The sequence below is a fragment of the Coptis chinensis genome, chromosome 3, assembly GCF_015680905.1.
Source record: "Coptis chinensis isolate HL-2020 chromosome 3, ASM1568090v1, whole genome shotgun sequence".
Lineage (NCBI taxonomy): Eukaryota > Viridiplantae > Streptophyta > Magnoliopsida > Ranunculales > Ranunculaceae > Coptis > Coptis chinensis.
In genome coordinates, this window is record NC_141458.1 from 2033226 (window position 1) to 2057350 (window position 24125).

General features: G+C 36.9%; 4 protein-coding genes and 1 long non-coding RNA gene across 5 annotated transcripts; 3 read left to right on the forward strand and 2 right to left on the reverse strand.

Moving 5' to 3' along the window:
- Window positions 1-1775: 1775 nt before the first annotated feature.
- On the reverse strand, window positions 1776-2363 carry LOC147507176 (uncharacterized). Its single transcript, XM_086599668.1, has one exon. It carries the CDS (start codon window positions 2361-2363, stop codon window positions 1776-1778), a length of 588 nt encoding a protein of 195 aa, XP_086455794.1.
- A 45-nt stretch (window positions 2364-2408) lies between these two features.
- On the reverse strand, window positions 2409-3744 carry LOC147507177 (uncharacterized). Its single transcript, XM_086599670.1, has 4 exons — window positions 3516-3744; window positions 3368-3423; window positions 2849-3289; window positions 2409-2468 (listed from the first exon to the last, which is right to left on the reverse strand). The coding sequence occupies exons 1-4, from the start codon at window positions 3742-3744 to the stop codon at window positions 2409-2411; spliced, it is 786 nt and encodes a 261-aa protein (XP_086455796.1).
- Window positions 3745-8056: 4312 nt separating this feature from the next.
- On the forward strand, window positions 8057-10563 carry LOC147507178 (uncharacterized). The gene is made up of 3 exons (XR_015216152.1): window positions 8057-8814; window positions 9021-9182; window positions 10395-10563. It is a non-coding gene; the product is annotated as an uncharacterized LOC147507178 (long non-coding RNA).
- A 4625-nt stretch (window positions 10564-15188) lies between these two features.
- Window positions 15189-19677, forward strand: LOC147507179 (O-Glycosyl hydrolases family 17 protein). Its single transcript, XM_086599890.1, has 4 exons — window positions 15189-15416; window positions 17572-18843; window positions 19103-19133; window positions 19251-19677. The coding sequence occupies exons 1-4, from the start codon at window positions 15332-15334 to the stop codon at window positions 19369-19371; spliced, it is 1509 nt and encodes a 502-aa protein (XP_086456016.1). The 5' UTR covers window positions 15189-15331; the 3' UTR covers window positions 19372-19677.
- A 1953-nt stretch (window positions 19678-21630) lies between these two features.
- LOC147507180 (transmembrane protein (DUF616)) lies at window positions 21631-24008 on the forward strand. The gene is made up of 4 exons (XM_086599027.1): window positions 21631-21965; window positions 22216-22413; window positions 22617-23177; window positions 23644-24008. Exons 1-4 carry the CDS (start codon window positions 21719-21721, stop codon window positions 23982-23984), a joined length of 1347 nt encoding a protein of 448 aa, XP_086455153.1. The 5' UTR covers window positions 21631-21718; the 3' UTR covers window positions 23985-24008.
- Window positions 24009-24125: the final 117 nt, after the last annotated feature.

A 24125-nucleotide genomic window follows, 5' to 3' on the forward strand; every position in this document is an offset into this window, starting at 1 on the left:
ATATATAGTATTATATATAGTCTATATTTGTTAGGTGTAAAATTATACTAAATATATATAACATTTAACATAATAGTAAATGTGTGTTATTAAATACATCTTTTATAATATTACATTAAATATGTGTATTATAAATATTAATAATAATATTTACGTGTCTACGTCTATACGTATAGTCGTATACTATGAATTAACTTATGCACTGTCTATATTAACTAATACATGAACGTGTACGTGCTTGATATATTACATGTATATATATTAGATAACGAATACGTGCAATGCTAACTAACAATTGTGGTACATGTGGTATTTATTCTATATATGACGCATTACGTATAGTATAATATACATATGTTCGATTTAAAATATACACATACATATAATGTATGAGAATGTATTTAAAATTTTTAGATAACTTTCAAATATTATTATTGAATTTAGGACCATTACTTCTTATGAGAGGACAAAAATATCGATGACAAGTGTTATAGTCCCCGTAAACCAACTTTTATATCGGTTATATAACTAAAAAAAATAATTTTAGTAATAAAAATATATAACCCGATAAGGAACCGAAACCGGAACCGGAACCGACTTATTTAATGGGTATGGGTCTGGATTTTCAAAATATAGAAAAAAAACCCGAAAGAACCGAACCCGATAGGAATCGCTAAAAATAGACCCAGAACCAAAACCGATAAAAACCGACCCAGAACCGACCCATGAACACCCCTAATGAAACTACACTAAATTGTCTACTACTAAATTTCGGCCATGAAAGGATGTTCCCAACAGAAAATGCACAGAACGCCACCAAACACAGAACTTCATCAGAAAAATCTAGGCTGACCATTATGTGATAAAACAGTCGTAACTTAGTGTGCAAATATCGAAACAAGATGAATCCAATTGTATTGGAAAGTAGACTCGCAGATCTAAAAATCTTATTCAAGCCCCGAGACCAAATTCTCAAGCACAATTTTTCAAGAATCTTCTGAACCAACACCATAAATTAAACCAACAAAAACTGCTTACACACTATATTATTTGTCACAAAATTAGAGGAACATAAAATCTTAGCTTGGGCACTAATAACTATGTTATCAAAGAATCAAATAATTAAAGTACTCACTATACTACAATAACTAACAAAACTTGTTCGCACAAACATTCTTACCTTAATTGCGCCCATACTGAAGCATCACTTTCTATCATCATTGTATCCGGATTCCAACCAGAACCACTATGAGAAAAAGATCTCAAATCTTTGAATGATTTAACCGCAGCCCTCTTTGTCTTGATTCGGTTTTCAACGTGTTCAATATCAGCAAAACCCAATTGATCTCTCATTGCCTCAGTGACAGCGAAGAATGTGATTTCTTTCTTCCATCCACCGATTCCCCTTAAACCCTTCGCAAGATGTTCCAAGAAAACTTCTAACATGACATCATCCATAGATTTAGTCCAAACTAGTCTCCCTTTCTGACCGCGTACTAGTGTTTGTGGTGTTGCTTGTGTTGCCATCCCTATTAAAATTATTATATGATCATAACACATATCTATTTCCACAATATAAATTATTAAAAAAATATAGTACATAGGAATTGAAAAGATCCATAAAATTTAGATTTCATTGTTTTAATCAACAACATATAATCAAACCATAGCATTTGCAATTCACACTTTGCATAAATGTCAAATGCAAGTACATATTCTTACCACCCAAAAACAAATACAACATATAAATAACTAAAAAACATAAAAGTAATCGATCACTCTCTTTGTGTTTGAAACATATGACGCTCATTCCACATGCTCTCAGTAAGGTTGATCCTGAACAACTTCCACTCATTAGTTGGCATCAATGCACTATAATCCTGAGCTTGGCTACCCATATCTCTAGGTTCCTCCACATTCGGTTCATCCGGCCAACCACCAACATCGACAGGATCAACCTCTCGTATGAAATTATGTAGTATACAACAAGCTATGATTAAATCAGCTTGTATATCCACATTGTAAAAAGGAATTACCCTCAAATAAGCAAACCGTTTTTTCAGAAGTCCAAAAGTACGCTCGACTACATTACGCAGTGAAGAATGTCTAAAGTTAAATAACTCTTTCTCGTTTCGTGTCGCCATTTCTCCAATTTCAGATAAATGATACCTTGTTGCCCGGTACGAAACTAAGAAGCCTGGGGCAAGTGGGTAATCGGCATCAGCTAAGTAATATTTACCATGTGGAACAAACAAGCTCTCCCTTGGATGGTTTAGAGCAGCTCTCAATATCCGACTATCATAAGCACAACCCTCCCATCCGGCCAATACATATGATATTTTCATATCAAATGTACAAGCCATTAGAACGTTATGCGCTAAATTCCCCTTCCGGTTGCGATACCGTGGTTAGTCTGCTATAGGTGCCACTGCTGGTATGAAAGTACCATCAATTGCACCAACACAATCCTATAAAACGAGGAAATAAAAATAAAAATAAAAAAAATATATGACTAACTTTATACCTTTAAGACAAATGCTAGCTAGGTTTAAGAGTAAGTATTTTACTCGGTTTACCTTAAAATATCTCATGGTCCAAGGCTTCATATTACTTCCTGTTGCTGGGGAGTTTGTTTGATGTGCCTGTCATATGTATTCCCTACCAAGCCTCAATACAGATTGCAAAACTCTATGAAAATGTCGGTGAATAGTTTCTTGTGACCTTATCATATACGTGTATCGTGGCCTAAAATGTAAAGAAACATTGCCACTTGTTCTTTCACAGAAACCCACCTACTAGCATTCAAACCTCTTTCTTGAAGTCGTTCACATAAGGTATTAAAACATACTTGTTGAACATATTGGTCTATACACATCCTGACCTTTCCATTTTTTTTCTGTACCGCGACCACATTGGATAACCACTCTGTATATTCCACCTCCTTGATAATCCCTGCTCCTTTCAGTTTTACAATCTCCTCTCGTATGCCTTCTGCAAACTTCGGTCTTATACTTCTCATTTTTTGTATAACCGGCTTTGCGTCTGCCTTCATGTTCAGGTGGTGACATGCGAATTCCGGGTCCACGCCCAATATATCCTCAATTCCCCATGCGAACATGTCTTGACTCTCCGCCAGAAACTTAGTCATCTTTCTCTTCCATTCCTCTGGTAAATTCGACCCTATTGACATGAACTTCTCTTCACTCCCCACTCCCACGTTCACTATCTCAATGTCGTCCAAGGTTCTCGCCTCCTCACCAGGGCCAACCTCTTCATCTGCGGCCTCATTCTGTAATTGCTAGGCGGGCCCTTTCTCCTGGTCTGACACCTTCCCAGAGACTTCGTGGATCATACTTTTCACCGTTACCTGGTGGATATTTTTTGCTGACACTTGATCACCGCAGACTTCCTGCATTCCACTAGCTGTTGGGAAACATATCACGTGGTAATACGTAGAAGGCACCGCTCTGATCTCATGATCCATCACCTCCCCAGAATCACGTTATACTACAAACCCGAGTCCACAACCATGAACCTGGTGAACACCATCACGGGTCCCATCATTACCGAGAGCAGGAGCTCTCCCATAGGCTCTGTCATGCTTCTGTTGAAACCATACAGGTTAGTTAACGGCGGCCTCAACTGTTTCACATCTATACTCATTTCTTCCATTGCCCCCTTAAACAATAAATCCACAGAGCTTCCACAATCAATCAACACTCGCTTTACCAAGTAGTTACCCATTGCTACCGTAATTACCAAAGCATCGTCATGGGAAAGGTCTATTGCCTTAAGGTCTGCTGCTGAAAAGATAATCTGATCCTTCACTACCGTTGACCAAGGAACAAGCCGGCGAGGACCCACTCACTTCATTAACCTGTTGTATGCTTGCAGTACGACGGACTGTTTTCCTGTGAGCATTGCGGCTCAATATCTCACCGTTGAATATGACATTGATTGTGCCTCAAATCTTGGCCATTGCCGGCTCCTGTTTACCATCCGGAGCCTCCTTTACAAATTCCGCCAACATCCCCTTTTCTATCAACCTCTGAACTAACCATTTTAATGCATAACATCATTCATCTCGTGGTTTCTAATATGATGGTAAGCACAATAGGGTTTACTTGAAATCTCTGCCGGTGTGCTTCGCGGTCCCTCATAGTGCAGGAGGTTTTTTATGAGAGGCAAGATCTCTTCCAACGGCCTATTCAGAGGGGTGTTTTCTACCCCGCAGTATGGTTTTCGGTCTCTACTTTCTCTTCTAATCACATCTTTATTTCTCTCAGGCCACGATGAGTCCCCACGGTACCCCTTCCTTTCTTTCTCCGATGTCTCACTTCTCCTATGTTCACTGCTTCTTTCCAAGGAGAGCACGACCTTCCCCGTTCTTCTAACCTCTTTCTGCATGGTGTCCTCATACCTTATGTACTTCTCCACTCTTGGATAAAGGTCGTGTAAGGTAGCGATCTCGTTCTTTGGTTCCTGGGCGTAATCCCCTTTCAAACGCTATCATCGTTGTCCTCTCATCCAAATTCTCCACCTTCAGGGTCTCAACTTTGAACCTACACATGTAATCCCTCACTGATTCTGCGGATCTCTGTTGCACATTGAACAAGGATGTGATGTCTACTGTACGCTTCTTCTGATGTATGAAGTGATATATGAAAGCCTGCTCCAACTCTTGAAAGTTGCTTATACTCTTCGGAGGCAAGCGATAATACTAATCCAACCCCGCGCTTTTTAAGCTAGCGGGGAACATCATGCACCGCAGCCCGTCATACCAGGGTTCCTACCATAATAGCATCTCATACTGAAACTGGTGGATGTGATCAGCTGGATCTCCTTTCCCGTCAAACCTCTCAATTCTGGGCTAACTTGTTGAAGATTTGCCACTCGGTCGTTGGCAATCATTTCCATAACCTGCTCCATTGTGATTCCAACCATCACATTGTCCACCGGATTTGGCCTTTCCGCCTCCTCTTCCTCTCTTTCCTCCGGCTCCACTCTCTCCGACTCCTCTACTGTTTCCTTCTCCCTCTGAAGCCCATCGTTTTCTTCCCTCAATCTTGCTATTTCTTCATGCAACAACCTTGTTCCCTTTGAAACTGACGTCGTGGTCTCTTCTCCGTCTTGCTCTCCCCTATCACTCCTTACCAACTCCCCATCCTCCTCTGGCACCACCACCTTTCTCGGTCTTCCTACTCCTCTTTTCGCCAATGTTGCCATCTTTCAAGTTGCTTGATCTCGGTCCTCACAAATGGCGCCAAATGTTGCTACTCACTTTTCTTTCCTCACTCTTCTCCCTTTTTTCTCTCTTTTTAGGTCACGCCTTTCTTTTTTCCTTTTTTCCCCTCTTTCCCTGGGTCTTTTTCTTCTTTATGCCCCACTCCTTCTCTCACCAGCCGTCCATCTGTCGTCTCATCCATCGACCTTGCTTCTCCATGTTTGCCCCTACACTATGAGGGTTATATTCGCGGCCCAAATACGGTACTCCCCAACTCCCTTTAATGCCCTGCTCCCAGTCCCAACTATCACTGTTGCTACTCCACCATGGCCTCTCAGTCCTAGGTGTATGCGGCACTCATACAGTACTCCTCATCTCCATTTAATGTCTCACTCCAGGATCCCTTCACCGTTGATCCTTCGATTCTGCAGATGGGGCCACTACATCAACAACTATTTTTTTTTTTTTTTTTTTTTTTTTTTTTGAAAATGAAAAGTTTATGTATATGTTAAACAAATCAACAAAAGGATAAGAAGAAGAACAATGATTAAAAAAAATTGGATTCCCACTAAAGCTGACCATGGGGGACTCAGACAAAATTACCCAAACTCGACTCAACCCGGTCCAATCTTTAGAAGCCCTGCCCGAAACCCTAAGGTCTATCACTTTATCTTACTAGTATACTGCTAAGCAGTGGGGGCGTGAGCGAAGAGGGAGAGGGAGGAGTGCTTATATGACCTGAAAATGAAAGCGGCGACTGAAATCAGCTGACAAGATGCTTCAATGATATATTAAACTTAAACACGACACTAACTATAAAAAGCCTTATAGCATATCCACTGTAAAGTTTTGCAAGTACCAACCTAGATATATTTCATATTTTTCTTGAGTGGTTATACATATAAAATCCAAGTCAGGCATTTCCATAGATTGAGCTATAACATTGCAAGTGAAGAAAGAAAGATACATACCAAAGCCACGAGGTTCTGAGTTCCCATTGTGGTAGCCTTTGAATGAAGGATGAAGGATGAAGGATCACTTTGGGTACCCCAGTTGCTGTTGGAATAAGAATATTGAATATGCAGGAACAAAACAATAATTTATGTGAGAGAAAAATACCACTTCTTACTGTGTAAGTTCAATTGTAGCCTTCTCTCAATCTTAAACAGTATTATCAATTTCAGGACCAAAGACTCCCCCATTTAGGTGATTTCATAACCTAGAGGAAGCTATCAAAAAATCGAATTGAAATTGAAGAAGCAAAGTCCAAGAACAACACCTTAAGTTTTAAACAATAATAGTGGAGATTTACTTGGTTTGTCTTCCTCCTTCAATCTATCGTTGACCCGGTTTGTCTACTACTGAGCTGTTATTCGTCTGCAACTGAGAGATGTTCGTCTTCCTCCTCCAATCGGTTAGACGGAGAGAACGAGCGAGGAGAAATTCGCAAAGTTTGTGCAAGAAAGAAAAGAGGACAGACAGAAACCAACCAATTGACATTTTGGGCCACGAGTCCCCCACCCGGCCCAAGATCGTTCGCTCCGCTCACTTGAAATTGATAGCTTCCTCTAGGTTATGAAATTACCTAAATGGGGGAGTCTTTGGTCCTGAAATTGATAATACTGTTTAAGATTGAGAGAAAGCTACAATTGAACTTACACAGTAAGAAGTAGTATTTTTCTCTCACATCAATTATTGTTTTGTTCCTGCATATTCAATATTCTTATTCCAATAGCAACTGGGGTACCCAAAGTGATCCTTCATCCTTCATCCTTCATCCTTCATTCAAAGGCTACCACAATGGGAACTCAGAACCTCGTGGCTTTGGTATGTATCTTTCTTTCTTCACTTGCAATGTTGTAGCTCAATCTATGGAAATGCCTGACTTGGATTTTATATGTATAACCACTCAAGAAAAATATGAAATATATCTAGGCTGGTGCTTGCAAAACTTTACAGTGGATATGCTATAAGGCTTTTTATAGTTAGTGTCGTGTTTAAGTTTAATATATCATTGAAGCATCTTGTCAGCTGATTTCAGTCGCGCTTTCATTTTCAGGTCATATAAGCACTCCTCCCTCTCCCTCTCCGCTCACGCCCCCACTGTTTAGCAGTATACTAGTAGAAAAATGGGGGTAGATGACAGTGAAGAATGTATTGCCTAATGTTGTAACTTTTAGCACCATGATTAATGGTTGTGCCAAAGCTGGAAAATTAGAGGAAGCTTGAGGCTTGAGCCCAACGCCCTATCCTACGGATAGTAAAAGGTTGTGTGTTCCTGGTCAGTCCTGAGTGGTTCTAACACACTAGTTCATTACTGTAAAATGGCGAAGACCACAATCCGATAAAGCGAACCCCATTTCTTCAAGGTCATCGTTCCTGGTTCACTTAAAGAAATTGTGAGCACCTCTTATTTTCTACTATTTTCTTATGTGTAGCTCGAAAGTGCTTTGTTCTCTATTTAGCTGGATTGTTTTTTTTTTTTTATTTGTTGTAGTCAATTCTCCCTGCTTTCAAGAACCAACACTTAGAAAAGGAGTGCAGTGAAGGAAATGTCGCATTGAGGACCAGTAGAAGTAGCAAGTGTTGACTGTTAGCATGAATAGGGTTTTGGTTTCAAGAAGGTTGGGAAGATTTTGCAAGTGCGCATGATCTATGTATTGGTGATTTATTGGTTTTCAAACTTGAAGATGGTTTGAAGTTCCATGTTCGCATATTTGATCCTACTACATGTGAGAGAGTATCCACTCCTGGATGTTGTTGGAACTTGGAAGTGATGATGAGATAATGGAGAAAGTTCAAACAACAGAAAAGTATAACAAATTCACCAAAAATTCACCAAGTAGTTTTTACTTCACCACCTATTTCTCATTTTTCGATTAGCAATTGCTTTGTGCCAAGGCCTTTGATTACCCACCCCCAATTTTCCAGTTAAATTTCCCCTGTTTATAATGTGCTTTTGAGAAATTATGGAAAGCAGGGTATTTTTGATGAGGTTAAAAAGTTGTTCAGAGAGATGAAATAAGAAAACTTGAGTCCTAATTTATTGACTTGCCCAACTTTGATTGATGTGTATTCGAAAGGGGGTCTCTATCAAGAGGCAATGAAGATTTTTAGAGAGTTTAAATAAGCAGGATTGGAGGCTGACGTTGTCTTATATAGTGCCTTGATTGACGCCTTATGTAAGAATGAACTAGTAAAGTCCGCTGTGTCATTGTTAGATCGATGAAATGACAAGGGAAGGAAAACTGTCCAATGTTGTTACTTATAATTCTATTGTTGATGCCTTTAGTAGGTCTGTGATTACAAAATTTCAAGAAGGTGTTGCCTCTGAAACTGATGAGTTAATGAATGAATCGTCTGTTTGTGTGGTTCTCCAAAATGCTAATGAAGAAAAGGAGAGCAATGCTGATAGGGTTATGCAACTGTTTGAGCAGTTAGCTGTTGAAAAAGCACATCCTTTGAAGGACGCAGCCAAAGGAGAATCTCAGGAGATATTGTGCATCTTGGGACTTTTCCACAAAATGCATGAACTGAATATAAAACCTAATGTTGTCACCTTCTCAGCTATTTTGAATGCTTGCTTGCAGGTAAACTTTCTTCTGTAATCATGTTATGTCATGTTATGCTTCTTTTTTCTTTCTCGAGATAATAGAGTTTGATGTTGGTATATCAGGATTTAGGCAATGCAAATATAACATATTGTGCCTGATTCATTTTTAGGAGAAGATTTTCATTCAATAGAGCTTTGTTTATTTGATTTAAACTTTTTTCCTTTGCACTTCTTTGCTTAAAGTTCTAGATTGTGGAGCCACCTATCAAAATTAATGGTTTAGACTTTGGAGGAAGGATGAGAATTCATGGAGAAGGGAATCACAAAGTTAATTGGCATCCTGCACCACAATTCATTCTTTGGTGGTCGTGTTAACTGTCGTGGTCGTCTTTGAATTTTTTGTTGGTAAGTTATACTCTCCCTAAAAAATGTATTATATTTTATCAGTTTCGCCATTTTATTTTGTGGAAAATTGTTATAGAAGGTTTTTAATGGACCTAAATATGTGGCTGCTACATGAGTTATATGTTGTTCTTCATAGATGGGAATAGAGACTTTATTATATCTTGAATGGAAGATCATATGATATGTAGGCTTTTCCAGACATGATTGGAGGGATGAGAATAGATACAAGGAAATCTATATACGAGAATTTTCAAGAGCTTTATCTGTATTGCTACTATGTGACTAGAACTGTTGGCCTAATGAGTGTCCCATTAATGGGGATTGCGCCAGAATCTCCAACTTCAGTCCACAAATTCTATAACGTAGTGTTGTGCTCAGGTATTGGTACTCAACTTACAAACATCCTCAGAGACGTCGTAGAAGAGTAAGCATTAATGCCTATATATATAAACTTCATTTCAGTTCTTATGACTTAAATTTGGCTTGTTCAAGATTGCTAGCCATTCAATGTATTGGTAACATTATATACAATAAGTCCCTTTTCATTGGTGTTAAATGGTGGTCTTAAGAATTTTTACACCAGTTGTCATAGGCTAAATCAAATTTCATTCCTAGAAGTATGTAGCAATGCTTATAATATTACAAGATGACAAGCAGTTGTTTCATTGTAGCAATACTTATATTAATCCTACCATTCTACCCATTAGGGCATCTCCAATGGGGGGTGTAAACCGTATAGAGTGGAAATTTTATACTCCAAATATAAAAAAACTCTCTCCAATGGGGGTGCTATACCGTAGGTAATAGTGTATTAGCTAATAGAGAGGGTGTGGAATTCCCCCTCTCGCTATTAGTTAATAAAAACCGGCTTACACTTTCGAACCGACGCCCGAGTGAAATAATTTTCGGACGTCACTTGGAGTAACGTCCCTTTTCTAATTCTAAAGTAATTTTTTAACTCGGACGTCACTCTAAGTGACGTCCGAGTTTAAATTAAAGAGAGACGTCATTTGGAGTGACGTCCGAGTTTAAAATCTATTTTTTTTACACTCTTCCATTGGAGAGTATAGAGTGTGGATATTTATAAACTATACAATACTATACAATTAGAGGTGTAAAATCCTAATGGCACCTACGTGGAGCCTAGGTGGAGGTGTAATTTTACACCCCCCATTGGAGATGCCCTTAACATTGTTTTACTTTTCTTAACAGTACTTTAAGAGAGAGAGATTATATTTTCCACAAGATGAGCTTGTGCAATTTGGGTTGTATGACGAAAATGTTTTTTTTAAGAAAGAGTTAGGATTGGAGAAGAGAGCTCATGAAAGTTCAGATTGATAAAGCAAGATTTTATTTCAACCAAGCGGAGGAGAAGTTTTGTTGGTTTGAACCAGATATTATAGGGGGGATTTGTTTGCAAGGTCCCAAGTGTGGAACTGCAGTTTAAAGCTTCATATGTAAATCTATTTATGTTCCCCCTTAATTTTTGATGTTCGAATGAGTAATGTCTTCTTGATGTTGCAAACAACTATGGTTCCTTCTGTCAATGTAAAAATTGAATTTCATGTGTGTCATTTGCTGACTTTCTGTCTTTCTTTCTTCACTTGGTTGTGACATATATCCAATTTTACTTCCAGATTTGAATTATTTGTGGTCTCATTCAATGATTTTGATTGTGAGATGAGAAAAGGACCTCCTTTTTCTTTTCTTATTTTTGGAAATTTTCTGGTGAAGTGGCATATTGTTAAGACGCTCCTTTTTCTTTTCTTATTTTTGGAAATTTTCTGGTGAAGTGGCATATTGTTAAGACGTGCACGTGCATGATGCTAGTGTCATATATTCACATAGTCGAACAGATATAGTGCTTTGTGGAATTAATGGACTATGTCACTATGCTATGAAGTATGGAGTCGAACAAGGAGTATTTCCTGAACACTGAAAGCCTCGCGGGGCACAATTTTGTGTCTCAAAATCAAGCAAATTTATACGAAACTAGGGTATGCCCGTAACTACGGCCCGCGAGACCTCGACGCGCCTGCGATATTACTCCGACAACTCATCGCGCCTTCGTCGCAAGGCGTACACGCATTTTAGGCGTAAAATATTCGGTACAAGACCAGCGAAACAACTCAATTTATAATTACAGCCGCAAGGCCATCCCAATTACCCATTATCTATAAGCCCAAATCAATTAGAGGCGCTTTATGGTTTATGGGCCCAACAATTTATAAGTCCAAATTTAAATTGTTGACTTTTAGTTGATTTTTGGATAGATCCCATAGTATTGATTACACTTAACAAAATTACACAAACTCTCCAAACACTTGGATCTGCCATGTCACAACTTAGAAAAGACAATGGTAACCACTGGATGGAGGCCTTGCGGGCCCCACACCATTGTGTTTTATTATATAGATGAATGAGATTGGGATGGTGACTTATACTGGAATTTTTTAAGTTGCGTTTACATCATGACTGCCAAATTAGCATTCAAGCCCATGGGTTGGTACAAGAAGGCCCAGCCCTTATCCGTAGTTGCCAGTTGGTGAGCTCGTGTGTCGGGTAGTTGGGTTAAACTGAATTAGACATCTTTACTCTTTACTAGGTGCCAATGGGTCGGTTTTGGGTCGGGCTTTAACAGTTTCGGTTTGGGTTTTACTATTTGTGGTTCTATCGGTTTTGGTTCTCAACGGTTTTAAATATAATAATTATAGAACCTAACCCAAAACTATCAAAACCCACAGTTTTTTATCGGTTTCGGTTCTAATTAAGGTTTTTATTATTTATTATGATTATTAAGCAATTTCAATAATTTAAAACACTAAAACTTGTTTTTGTTTTTATTTTTATTTTTTCCTTTTCCTACGTGATAATATTTTATGTATAATTAGTGATGTATCAACAATCATATTTACATCAATCTATGAACATATATCAATCATACATGTTAAAATATTTACCATTCATGTGATAATTTCAAGCTTTGATATTAAAATTTAAATAGTCAAATATCTAACCCCAAAAAATTGATTTTTTTTTATGTACATACACATATATTTGTTTTCTTGTATTAACTCGATCGTACATGTACACGTGCAATCACATATATTTGTTATGCAATCACATATATTTTCTACATTGATATATTTTACGTGCATACACATTATTTGTACACGTGTATTAACTCACATTTTAAATCGAACATGCGAGTACATGCGTCTTACAATTACATCTCACCACTAATTTTTAACATGAACATTATATATTGGTTTATAATAAGTGCGTGTATCACAATATATCAAGCATGTGTATCATATTTAAATATACACGTGCATGAGTTAATAAATCTAAAATGTATTAATTAATTCATAATATACACGTTGACATTATTATTAACATCTATGATACACTTGTGTTAACATATTGTTATAAATTAAATACACATTTAACAACACACATTTACTATTATGCTATATATATTTAATAGACTTTTACATGTAAAAAACATATTTTATATTATAATGTATGAGTTTGATTATTTTAAATATAATATAATACTAAATTTTATATATCGAAATCATACTAATCAGTTTCAGTTCGGGTACCCACGGGTTTTTTACTATTCGGTTTTACAGTTTCGGTTCTTTATCGGTTCGGTTCTTAATGACCCATTTTAAATAGGTCTAATTTTTTAAGACCCATAACCAGAACATTCGATTTCGATTCCAGGTAATCGGATACCTATTGGCACCCCTACTCTTTACCCACAAAGTTGAAATAAGAAATTTATATATTTCAAGCATTGTGATCCACAAACTACTTAACACCTAGGTAAGTTTAAGATCCAATAACTACTTCCATCACGTTTATTATAATGGTCAGGCTACGTTGACACCTCTAAATGACACTCCTACTAAACACAATGATTTAATAACCGATTTTTGGTAGATATGATCTTCCCACTGTGGATATGATCTCCAAAAAAAATCAGCTCATTTTAATATGTGTAACATTGTCAAAAGTTGTGTTGAAATTTACAATTTTTTTAACGGTCTATATTTTTTGAGTTTTGTAAATAAATTTGACAAGGCTAGAGATGTCGAAATGAATTGAAATTTTGTAGACATGATCAATATGGTAAGAGGGTCATCTTCACCAAAAATTAACCATTAATTCATTGTAGAAGTGCACTTTTTGGTAGGGGTGTCAATTCAAGGTGTCATTTAGGAGTGTCAACGTAGCCTGGCCGTTATTATAATAATGTCAAACTCTCACCAATTGAGTTTTTTGCATTTTCTTCATATGAAATGGTTATATAAACTCCACTTAAAGTGACTAAAAAAAAATCATAAATAAATACAATTAATTAGAAGTTGATTTTTGGTGAAGATGTTCTCCAAACAATAGAAATCATCCTCACACAAAATCAATTAATTTGAAGATGTAGAATCTCGTAAAAAATAGTATAGAAGGTCATGAAATTATCCAACTGCCCATGATTTTTTTAATTTCATACAATTTTTGACAAGATCAAACATATTCAATCGAGTTGATTTTTTGTATGAATGTTCTCCATCATGTAATGTATATCTCCACAAAAAAATTAGCTTTCAATTCATCTTGTAAGAGCATCTCTATGTGGTGGTAGTATCACCTGCAAGCTTGAAGACGAAATTTGAAGAAAGTATTCTCAAATTTTGACCAACTCTAGGTGGTCGCAAATATCGGACGCAAATCTGTATGTAGGATCTACCACGCACGCCATTGGTAATAATGGTGCGCGACAGTGGTACTGTCGCGTGCCATTACCAATGTCGCCCCAAGTTAAAAAGGAAAAACCCATGCGACATTCCCACTATCGCTCCAAATTGAAAAAAAAAAAAAAAAAATCCCATGCGACATTGGCAATGGCGCGGTGTGCTGGTCAAAATAATAAAAAAAAAGATTGGGCGACATTAGGAGTGGCGTGTGATATTACTACTATCGTGCTACATCTGCATCTGAAATCCCAAATTTACTTCCACGGATGCGGCTAGACATACAACCGGATTTGCTTCCATATAGAGTTAGTTTTCCGTGAAATTATGAGATTTGGAAATAAATTTGGAGAAATTTAGAGATGATACTAAGAGCATCATCAACGCGTTGTTAAAAAAAATTGTGACACATCAGTTTTCGATCAAAATTACTATTTTCGTGTCAAGTGCCAATGCATTTTCGACGAATTTGGGGTTTCTATTTCAGACGAGAATAGTTATCTCGTCCAACATCTTGGGCCCAAAAAAATATAGCCCGTTTTAATTTGTTAATTTTAATTTTTTATTAAAAAAAATTGAAAAAGTTATAGACGGCAAAACTTGTCCCGTCCAACATCTTGGTCCCCACATGCAAAATCGAAAAGTTTTAATTTTTTATTAAAAAAAAAGGAAAAAAATGTTGAACGACAAAACTTGTCCTGTCCCACTCTTGGACGGGACAGCTTGTCCCGTGCGAGTCATTTCTATATTATTGACGAATTTGGTTTCAAATTTGACAATTATTAAAATGAAAACGATGTTTTGATAATGCGTTGGTGACGAAAATTGCCAAATAAATTGTCTACTGTCACATTGAAAATGGATTATAACTTTGGAGTCTGACAATCAAGTATTTTTTTTTCCGATAAACCCATAAGGTGGAGTTCATATAATCCTCTCTTTCTTTGCTATCCTATTGTGTCATTATTTTGGGTTTTTCCACTTTTTAGAATTTCGAGTATTTTGAAAATTGGCAAAAGGAGAGAGAATATAATGAAAACATGAAAAAAAAACTTAAAAAAGAAAAAAAAAAAAAAAAAAAAAAAAAAAAAAAAAAAAAAAACTTAAAAAAGAACAAATTCCAAAACACAAGAATCCAAGAAAATGTTTATATTTTGTTACCGTTGAGGTGGCGTGTAGTGTAGGACAGAAGTGACTAAAAAGAACAGTAGTATCTAGTTGCAATCTCAAAAAAAGTAATGAAGAAGAAAGGACAAACAGACATGCTGCTCAGCTCAGTGTTATTCATTTCCAGAACCGAGGCAATTCCTCATAAAATTCCATTTGATAATACTCTCTCACGTCCGCTTCACCACCAACAACAACACACTCTTCACTTATTCCTCACTCATTATGCTAAACGAAGGAATAATGTTAAAAGGCATGAAGAGAGCTACAGTTATTTGTCTGCTTATTCTTCTTTCTTGTTTCAGTACTGGTAACATTCTTCTTCTACTTTCTGTTTACTTCTCAACTGCAATTTATGGTTTTTGAAGTAAAGTTTCATTCTTGTGCTAACATTTTGTTTGGGGTGTTCAAGTTTGCATTTTGAAATGTACCCATCAACCCATGACAGTTTACACACTTTAGTGACTATTAAGGTTCTATTTAGCTCTGCTATGTTGGGATTTTTTTAAGGGTTCTGAAACAGTGCTAATAACTGACCAATTAAGCAGACTTAGTGTCTCATGGACTGTGATCACAGATATGAACTTTCTAAGTAGGCTAGTCCTTTTTAGTGATTATATGAGGGGTTTTTAGGAATTAGGACTTGACTACTTAACAATGTACCCACACAGCTATATCTTTAATGAAGTGAGTATTTGCAATTTAAGGATCTGTGAACCCCGATAGCCTAAATGTGTGATATATGCTTGAAATTTTCAATCTATGGTACTACTGAATTTGTTTTTCAAGAACAGTGGCGACGGGTACTATAGCACGCGGAGAGTTTGTCTTCGAATTTGAGGTGTATCCATATGGAAAGCTGTTTTATCCCTGTCGAAACTGGAAACACAATGTGGAAGAAAGGAAGAAGTTGTAGGCTAGGTCTTACCTGAATTTATCCATATGAGTATTATAAATTTTATTCTACTGTATTTCCACATATCCCAATGATGAAGTATTTAGTAATCTGAACTTGCCATTATAGAAAAACGGTGCTCCTTCTGCAATCTGATTGTGGAGGTTGAGGTACCGTGGTTTCATGCGAGGTCGATATCAGGCGTTCTGAGGGATGTGGTCGTGAGGTTGTTGTAGGAAAACACATTTAGGAGTGTGAATGTCTTTTAGGCTTTTGTCCTTAGACATGAAACCTGATCCCAAGTGTTTCACTAATATTGCTGCAACTAAGCTAAAAGTAATTAATCAACAATCCTAGCCTTGTTCTCTGTCTAAATTTTCAGTTGGATTTGACCTAAGGGTGGTTCAGCTTGGTACTAATCTAGGTTCAAAAGAGCCATGTATTTATTGCTTCATGGCACATCCTTAAAGTATGTCCATCATTTGAGCTTTCTATGGACGTCTGAGATTATAAGAACTGTAGAGATTGTGAAGTTTAAGTTGTACGTGTTAAGATGTCTAAAATGTTGTACGTGCTAAAATGTTGGGCTTGTTGCAGTTGATAAGGGTCTAAAACTGCAAATCTGCTTCTGAACTAATTTTTTCCATGCTCTTTAATTAGTTACCGGTTTATCGTTTGCTTGTCTTGCTTGTGATCTCATTTCTCACACAACTTGCTCATGTATCCTTTCTTCTAGATTATCCTGAAATTTTTACTTTTGCCTATATTTCTTACTGATCAGATACATAAAGTATTTCATAGTGATTAAGGCTTTTGAGTTGGATTCTGTTGAAATATCATTTTCTGTAGTTTATAAATTCTGACAGTTATCTATAACTTTGTTATGCCCCTGCCCTCGGCCCCACCATCCCCTCCATTCTTTTTCGCTCTTAACATGTGTAATACCTTCATCAGAAATGCCCTTTCCACCATTTTCTAGAGTCGTGACCTCAATCTAGGAATATTGATCCTTCAGCCAGAATAGTAGTGTTGCTTATATAATCCCCCAAAGTGTTGCATCACATTTTATGATGAAAATTTCAAGATTTAAGTTGCTTGTGGGTTTCATAGATTATTATTAGCTGGACAACCATAATTTGTAGCTCATTATTCCACACTGTTTCCATAGGATAAGGATGTTGTTATGGTAAAGAAAAGAATGAGCAACCAACTTCTTTCCCCTAAATATGACATGAGCAACAGAACAAGCTTCTTGTTCATCACGAAATCCAAGTATGGAGCTATTGTCAGTTTGTTAGCATGCCTACTATTGCGTTTAAACGATCTTAGTTTTTGTCTTTTCTTTTATGTTTCTCCATGTGAATGTAAAGAAATGATCAGAAGATGGGTGATCACTTCTCAGAAAACTCACAAAATATGATATCTGTTTTGAAATCCTTTTATTGATTGTGTTTTTCATTACAAAGAGTGAGTTGCTGTGTTCATAACTCCTATTTTTAGGTCTACAGCTGTATAATTTACTATGCAAATCCAACTTCGGAAATCTAACATATTTCAAATTATGTGTCAGACTTTTGCGAAGGGAGTACAATTGGAGTCTGCTACGGAAGGAACGCTGATGATCTCCCCACCCCAGATAAAGTTGCTCAGCTTGTTCAACTTCACAAGATTAAGTACCTTAGGATTTATGACGCAAATATTCAGGTTCTCAAGGCCTTTGCCAACACCGGAGTGGAACTCATGATTGGGATTGCAAATTTAGATCTGTTGCCATTCTCACAATTTCAGTCCAATGCAGACACATGGTTAAAGAATAACATCCTGCCCTACTATCCTGCCACAAAGATTACATACATAACAGTAGGTGCCGAAGTCACAGAAAGCTCAGAAAACATATCTGCGCTTGTGGTGCCTGCTATGCAAAATATTCATACAGCGCTGAGGAAAGCTGGTCTCCAGAAAAAAATCAAAGTCTCCAGCACCCATTCTCTTGGGGTTTTATCTCGATCATTCCCACCATCAGCTGGAGCTTTCAGCAGCAAACATGCCTCCTTTCTTAAACCTATGCTGGAATTTCTTGCTGAAAATCAGTCGCCATTCATGATAGATATTTATCCTTATTATGCTTATAGAGATTCTGCGAGTAATGTATCTCTAGATTATGCTCTATTTGAGTCTTCCTCAGAAGTCATTGATCCAAACACTGGTTTGATCTACACAAACATGTTCGATGCGCAGATCGATGCTCTTTACTTTGCTCTGATGGCTTTGAATTTTAGAACAGTTAAAATCATGGTAACTGAGACTGGCTGGCCATCCAAAGGATCTCCAAACGAGACTGCTGCAACTCCCGACAATGCTCAAACTTATAACACCAATCTGATTCGTCATGTGATCAATGACACGGGAACTCCTGCAAAGCCTGGAGAGGAACTTGATGTGTACGTCTTTTCATTATTCAATGAGAACAGGAAGCCTGGGTTGGAATCTGAGAGAAACTGGGGTATGTTTTATCCTGATCAAACTAGTGTATATAGCCTGGATTTGACTGGACGAGGGGCTATTGACATGACATCTGAATCAAACATTACGAGTTCTAATGGAACATGGTGTATTGCTGCTTCTACTGCTTCGGAGTTGGATTTGCAGAGTGCTTTGGATTGGGCATGTGGTGCTGGAAACGTGGATTGCTCAGCCGTCCAGCCTAGCCAGCCTTGTTATCAGCCGGATACTTTAGTTTCTCATGCATCGTTTGTATTCAATAGTTATTACCAGCAAAATGGAGCTAGTGATGTTGCTTGCAGTTTTGGAGGTGCGGGACTGAAAACTAACAAGAACCCAAGTAAGTACGCTTGCATCATAAAACATGTGCATCTCTTACTGAACCATTCCTCCTTTTTTCTTTGATATCATTATTTGGTTAAATCCTTTTATGTGGCTTACACTGTAACGCCTTCGATGGCTGCCTAGCAATATGTTGCATACAGTTGACCAAGGAAAAATATATCTTGTGTAAGACTGTAATTTGTACAAATGTTCTTGTTGGCAACATATATCTATCTCATCAAGATTATAGGATTTACATATTTGTTTATGTGCAGGTTACGACAACTGTTTGTATATCACATTCGGGTATGTATATCGTGTAATAACAACTCCATTGTGTTTCCATTATTTTTCTAGATTCATTTCTTTGAGTTCTTCTGGAACTAATTGACATTTCTGCTCTCCTCCCCCCCCCCCAAACAGGAGCAACAACAGAACAGCAAAAAATTTTACTGCCACACCAACTGCCTCATCAACAGTCAACTACAGTATTTCGGTGTTGTTACCTGGTTACTTGCTTATCGTATTTCTTTTACTCTTCTGATTCCTGGCATCGAATCAGAAACCAGATTTTGGAAACTTCATGACATTGTGCTCAAAAAATGGAGAAGACAGGAATTTTGGTGCTGGTGTTGGGGGCTGCGTGGTCTATGTTTCTTTATTGTAGATGCGGAGAAGTCCGCTAGGTTGTATGAGTTGGTGTCGTAGCATGCATGTTCATACATCGTTCATGGGAAGAGGATAGGTTGAAAACCGGTATAGATTATTCCCAGCTACTTGTTAGTGTCATATCCTTTGTACAAACTACTGTTTTAGTTGAAATTTGATGGCTGAAAAATATTAGTGTTGATATTCAACGCTACATGGAACTGAAAATTAGCATATCATCATGTGGACACTGCCATACAGTTCGGTGATGCCAATTCACTGAACGAACCCAGGGGGGGGGTATTCCCTAAACGTATTGGTGGACCCTAAGTGTGTAAAGAATAAATAATCAGTTGATTTGATTTATGGTTAATCATCTCTAGTTGACTTTCATTAGAGACAGACGTTGCTTAGAAAATAACCAATCGGAAGTGGAAACTGCAATGGTAAATGTGCTCTTTGGACAATGTCGAATCTCAGCAAGTGCATCGCATACCGACTGTGTATAACTTAACATCTTGATCACCATTTATTTTGATTTCGACAAATATCGGCGTACATTGACTAATATCTCGTGCAATTTGGTACCATGTCCCATTGACATTAAATCCGAACGATAGGTACTGAGAATTTAAATAAGACTATTGAGCCAGTTATGGACATATCCCATCCGACCCAATAACGGTCCGGCCCGAAAATTAAAATTATTTTTTTAGTTTTTTAAATAAATACTATTAAATTTGTAACTACTAGTTTACCTAAAATAATAAGAGGCTTGATGGATTAGTGTTGTAGTGCCACATATAAGGCTTCAGTTCGAGTCTTATTATTTTTAGTTTTTTTTAGAGAAATAATAAAAAAAATACACTATTTCCATATAACCTTATTAGACCTAGGCTAGGCCCGAATCTGATCATGTCCAATGGGATTTAGATTGGAATTTGAACTTTCTAAATGTAAATATAATTTGGACGGAACTTGAACCGTGGTACGCATCGGTGTTTTTTCAAATCTTTAAATCTGTCGCTCTAACATTTCTCTGATAGTATGATTTTTTGAATTCTAGTTATAATCTAAAAAATAATATAAAAACATTAAGAGATGTTGAATATAATTTGAGTGACGTGAATGAGATTTTCTAAATTATTTTAAATAATATGAAACTAACTCTAATTTCAATAAAGTGAGAGAGTTTTTGGTAAATTGTTTAAAAATGAGGGAGATAATTAGAATAATTAAGGGAGGTGGTTCTAAAATAATAAAATAGAGAGATTATCCGGCTATCATATAGTGTTGATAGTATGATTTTTTGAATTCTAGTTATAATCTAAAAAATAATATAAAAACATTAGGAGGGGTTGAATATAATTTGAGTGACGTGAATGAGATTTTCTAAATTATTTTAAATAATATGAAACTAATTCTAATTTCAATAAAGTGAGAGAGTTTTTGGTTAATTGTTTAAAAAGGAAGGAGCTGATTAGAATAATTAAGGGAGGTGATTCTAAAATCATAAAATAGAAAGATTACAAATACACAGTTTAGTTGAGAAATTTTCCTCCTAAAGATCCGTTAGAGATTCTTAGGGTTGTCAATGGGCCGGGCGACTCAATGCCCGATTAAATCCGAACCGATAAGATAGGTACTGAGAATTTAAATAAGACTATTGAGCCAGTTATGGACATATCCCATCGGACTTGATAATAGTCTGGCCCGAAAATTAAGATTATTTTTTTAGTTTTTCAAATAAATACTATTAAATTTGTAACTACTAGTTTACGTAAAATAATAAGAGGCTTGATGGATTAGTGTTGTAGTGCCACATATAAGACTTCGGTTCGAGTTTTACTTCCATGTAATCTTATTAGACCTAGGCCTCATGTCCAATGGGACTTAGATTGGAATTTGAACATTCTAAATGTAAATATAATTTGAACGGGACTTGAATATATGTGAGTGTTGTTCAAGTCCGGCCGTTGACAGCCCTACAACTCCAAACGACTGCCAATAAATAACTTCACACGAGTTGTTTTTTTTTAAAAGCAGGCCACATAAAACAAAACATGAAATTGACCAACTACCTCGTCTTATAAAAAAATGGAACTGTCTGACAGATATGCCACTTTTTGTGATATCTTCCAACCACCAATGTTACAAGTGTAATCCAAAACAACACTTTCTATGAATCTTATTTCACTAAAAACAATGACATAGAAAATCACAACTCACAAATCATCTCTTTGATGGAGAAAGCATACAAGACTCCCCTGCTTTTCCAATCAAAACTCCTCTGTTTTTCTCTGTTTTATCTTTTCACAACTCTATTTCTTGCTCTTTACTCTTCTCTTTCTCAAACAAAATGCATGTTTAGATCTTCACCTTTTGATCCAATTCAATCTCCACTTTTTTCTTACCCTTCTACTTATGGTGAACACAAATATGCTATTCCTACCCTTCGTTCTGCATGCATTTCTCCTCTTTACTTCACAGGTTCCATTCCATCTGTCCTCTTTTTTTTTTTTTGGCCCAATGCAATTTGATTGTTTTTTTTTATGTCATCTGTGATTTTTTAGAATACATTGGATTAATCTCAGTGTTCTCTTTAATGGGTAGCTTTTACTTTTCTGTTACAAGTATTAGGCTGTAATCCACTAGTTTGTTTTCTTGGATTTCTCTATGTTTTTTTTCTCCATATGTTGTTTGATTACATTTTGTGTTTTTTTTTTTTTTTTGTGATTAGATTATTGGGTTGTGTTGAAAGAGATCCATGATATATTGAAGAATTCTTCGACACCAGTTTTGAGATATACAGAGATGGGGAGAGAAAGTTTTAGTGGGAATTTAAGTACCCAAGAGAGATTTTCATATTTTGATCAAAGTGATAAGCAAATGAAGGTTCCTTGTGGATTCATGAAGGAATTTCCTGTCAGTCATTATGGTTAGTTGCATTCACTGGCGTTATTTTGCTTCTTGGTTTTTACTTTTGTGGCTCGAGCTTTGTCATTGACATATAATGTATGTACTTTGCAGAAAAGTGAAAGCAGAATGCTTCTGCAATTCTTGTTTCCATTTTCTTACACTTTTTTCTTGTACATGTAATAACGAAGTGAAAATGTTCTTTCTTGGATATTTTGGATTCAGATAGAATTTCAATGGAGAGCTGTAGGGGAGTAGTGGTAGTATCAGCAGTTTTTGGAGACCATGACAAAATCCGCCAGCCGAGAGGTCTTGGATCGAAAACATTGCAAACGGTTTGTTTTTTCATGTTCGTAGACGATCACACTTTCAAGGTTTTAAACTCTCACAATCTTCTTACAAACCAAGCACAAGAACATAACTTGGGGGCATGGAGAGTAGTTCAAGTTTCAGGTGTGCTTCCATACAATAGTCCAGCAATGAATGGAGTAATACCAAAACATCTAGTTCATAGGCTTTTTCCTAATTCAAGATTTAGCATTTGGGTGGACGCGAAAATACAATTAACAGTCGACCCACTGTTGTTGATTCATTCTCTTATAATTAAAGAGGACGCAGACATGGCTATCTCGAAACATCCTTACTACATTCACGCTATGGAAGAGGCAATGGCAACTGCAAGATGGAAGAAATGGGATGACATAGGGTCCTTAAATATGCAAATGGAGACATACTGTGACAATGGTATGCGGCCATGGACAGCTGATAAGCTCCCATATACTTCAGGTACGTTGTATACAACTCTTTGTATATGGAGTTGGATTTATCGCTGACTTGCAGTAAGGAGGTTAACTCGTATAGGATCTCTCCAGATGATATTTTACCTTTCTTTGGTGCTTTATGGGCACTGAAAGTTGTGAGAGATGTCATACGCTGATGTACTATATATATAACTGCCTGATAGTTTAGACGGAACAGAGGGATGCACAATAGATCCTACAACACACTTACTCAGTTACTCTCAAGTCCAGAAATATTGGTGGGCATGAACTACTTAAATTGGTTTTTAGTGTGTGTTAGTAATCAGTTTGAGACTGTTGGTGCTTTCGATGAACTCCATATATAGCAGACTTTATGACTCTGTCCTTACAGAAGGCTGCCAGAGCATGCACTTGGTTCTAAATTCTCAGTTATTAATGTAGACTAACTGTTATTGTGTGAGTATTAATCTGAATTTACTTATGTGTCGCAGATGTACCTGATACCGCTCTTATACTTAGGAAACATGGTGTTGGAAGCAATCTATTCTCCTGTCTCTTGTTCAATGAATTGGAAGCATTTAACCCAAGAGATCAACTGGCTTTCTCTTTTGTAAGAGACCACATGAACCCCAAGATGAAATTGAACATGTTTGAGGTAGAAGTGTTTGAACAAGTCGCAGTTGAGTACAGACACAACATCAAAAAAGGTGAGCAAAATTTTGTGTCGAGGGTGTCAAAAACTAAAAGGGCAAGATCACATTTATCAGTCAACGAGAGTGACAGTCGATGTGAGAAGTACCTTCTGGAAATGTGGGGTGAATCCCATAAATGAAACAGAAGTTCAACCTGACAAGAATCCGACTCGCTTTCTTCATGTGAATGTAGGATTAATTGGAAAATCATGGCGTCCACGCCCACTCTGTAAATAAAATCTTGTGGGGGGTAGATGTACTCTAATCATGAAATTGAATGT

Bases quoted from the DNA above. Each gene is read 5' to 3' on its own strand.
- LOC147507180 (XM_086599027.1), top strand. From the start codon at position 21,719: ATGGAGAAAGCATACAAGACTCCCCTGCTTTTCCAATCAAAACTCCTC. The intron at 21,966-22,215 runs GTTCCATTCCAT...TTTTGTGATTAG, and splicing joins TTCTCCTCTTTACTTCACAG to ATTATTGGGTTGTGTTGAAA. The intron at 23,178-23,643 runs GTACGTTGTATA...TATGTGTCGCAG, and splicing joins TAAGCTCCCATATACTTCAG to ATGTACCTGATACCGCTCTT.
- LOC147507176 (XM_086599668.1), bottom strand. From the start codon at position 2,363: ATGGCTTGTACATTTGATATGAAAATATCATATGTATTGGCCGGATGG.
- LOC147507177 (XM_086599670.1), bottom strand. From the start codon at position 3,744: ATGGGTAACTACTTGGTAAAGCGAGTGTTGATTGATTGTGGAAGCTCT. The intron at 3,424-3,515 runs GTTTGTAGTATA...GTTTCCCAACAG, and splicing joins GTTCATGGTTGTGGACTCGG to CTAGTGGAATGCAGGAAGTC. The intron at 2,469-2,848 runs GTATGTTTTAAT...CTCGTTTTATAG, and splicing joins TAGACCAATATGTTCAACAA to GATTGTGTTGGTGCAATTGA.
- LOC147507179 (XM_086599890.1), top strand. From the start codon at position 15,332: ATGCTAAACGAAGGAATAATGTTAAAAGGCATGAAGAGAGCTACAGTT. The intron at 15,417-17,571 runs GTAACATTCTTC...ATTATGTGTCAG, and splicing joins TCTTTCTTGTTTCAGTACTG to ACTTTTGCGAAGGGAGTACA. The intron at 19,134-19,250 runs GTATGTATATCG...CCCCCCAAACAG, and splicing joins TGTTTGTATATCACATTCGG to GAGCAACAACAGAACAGCAA.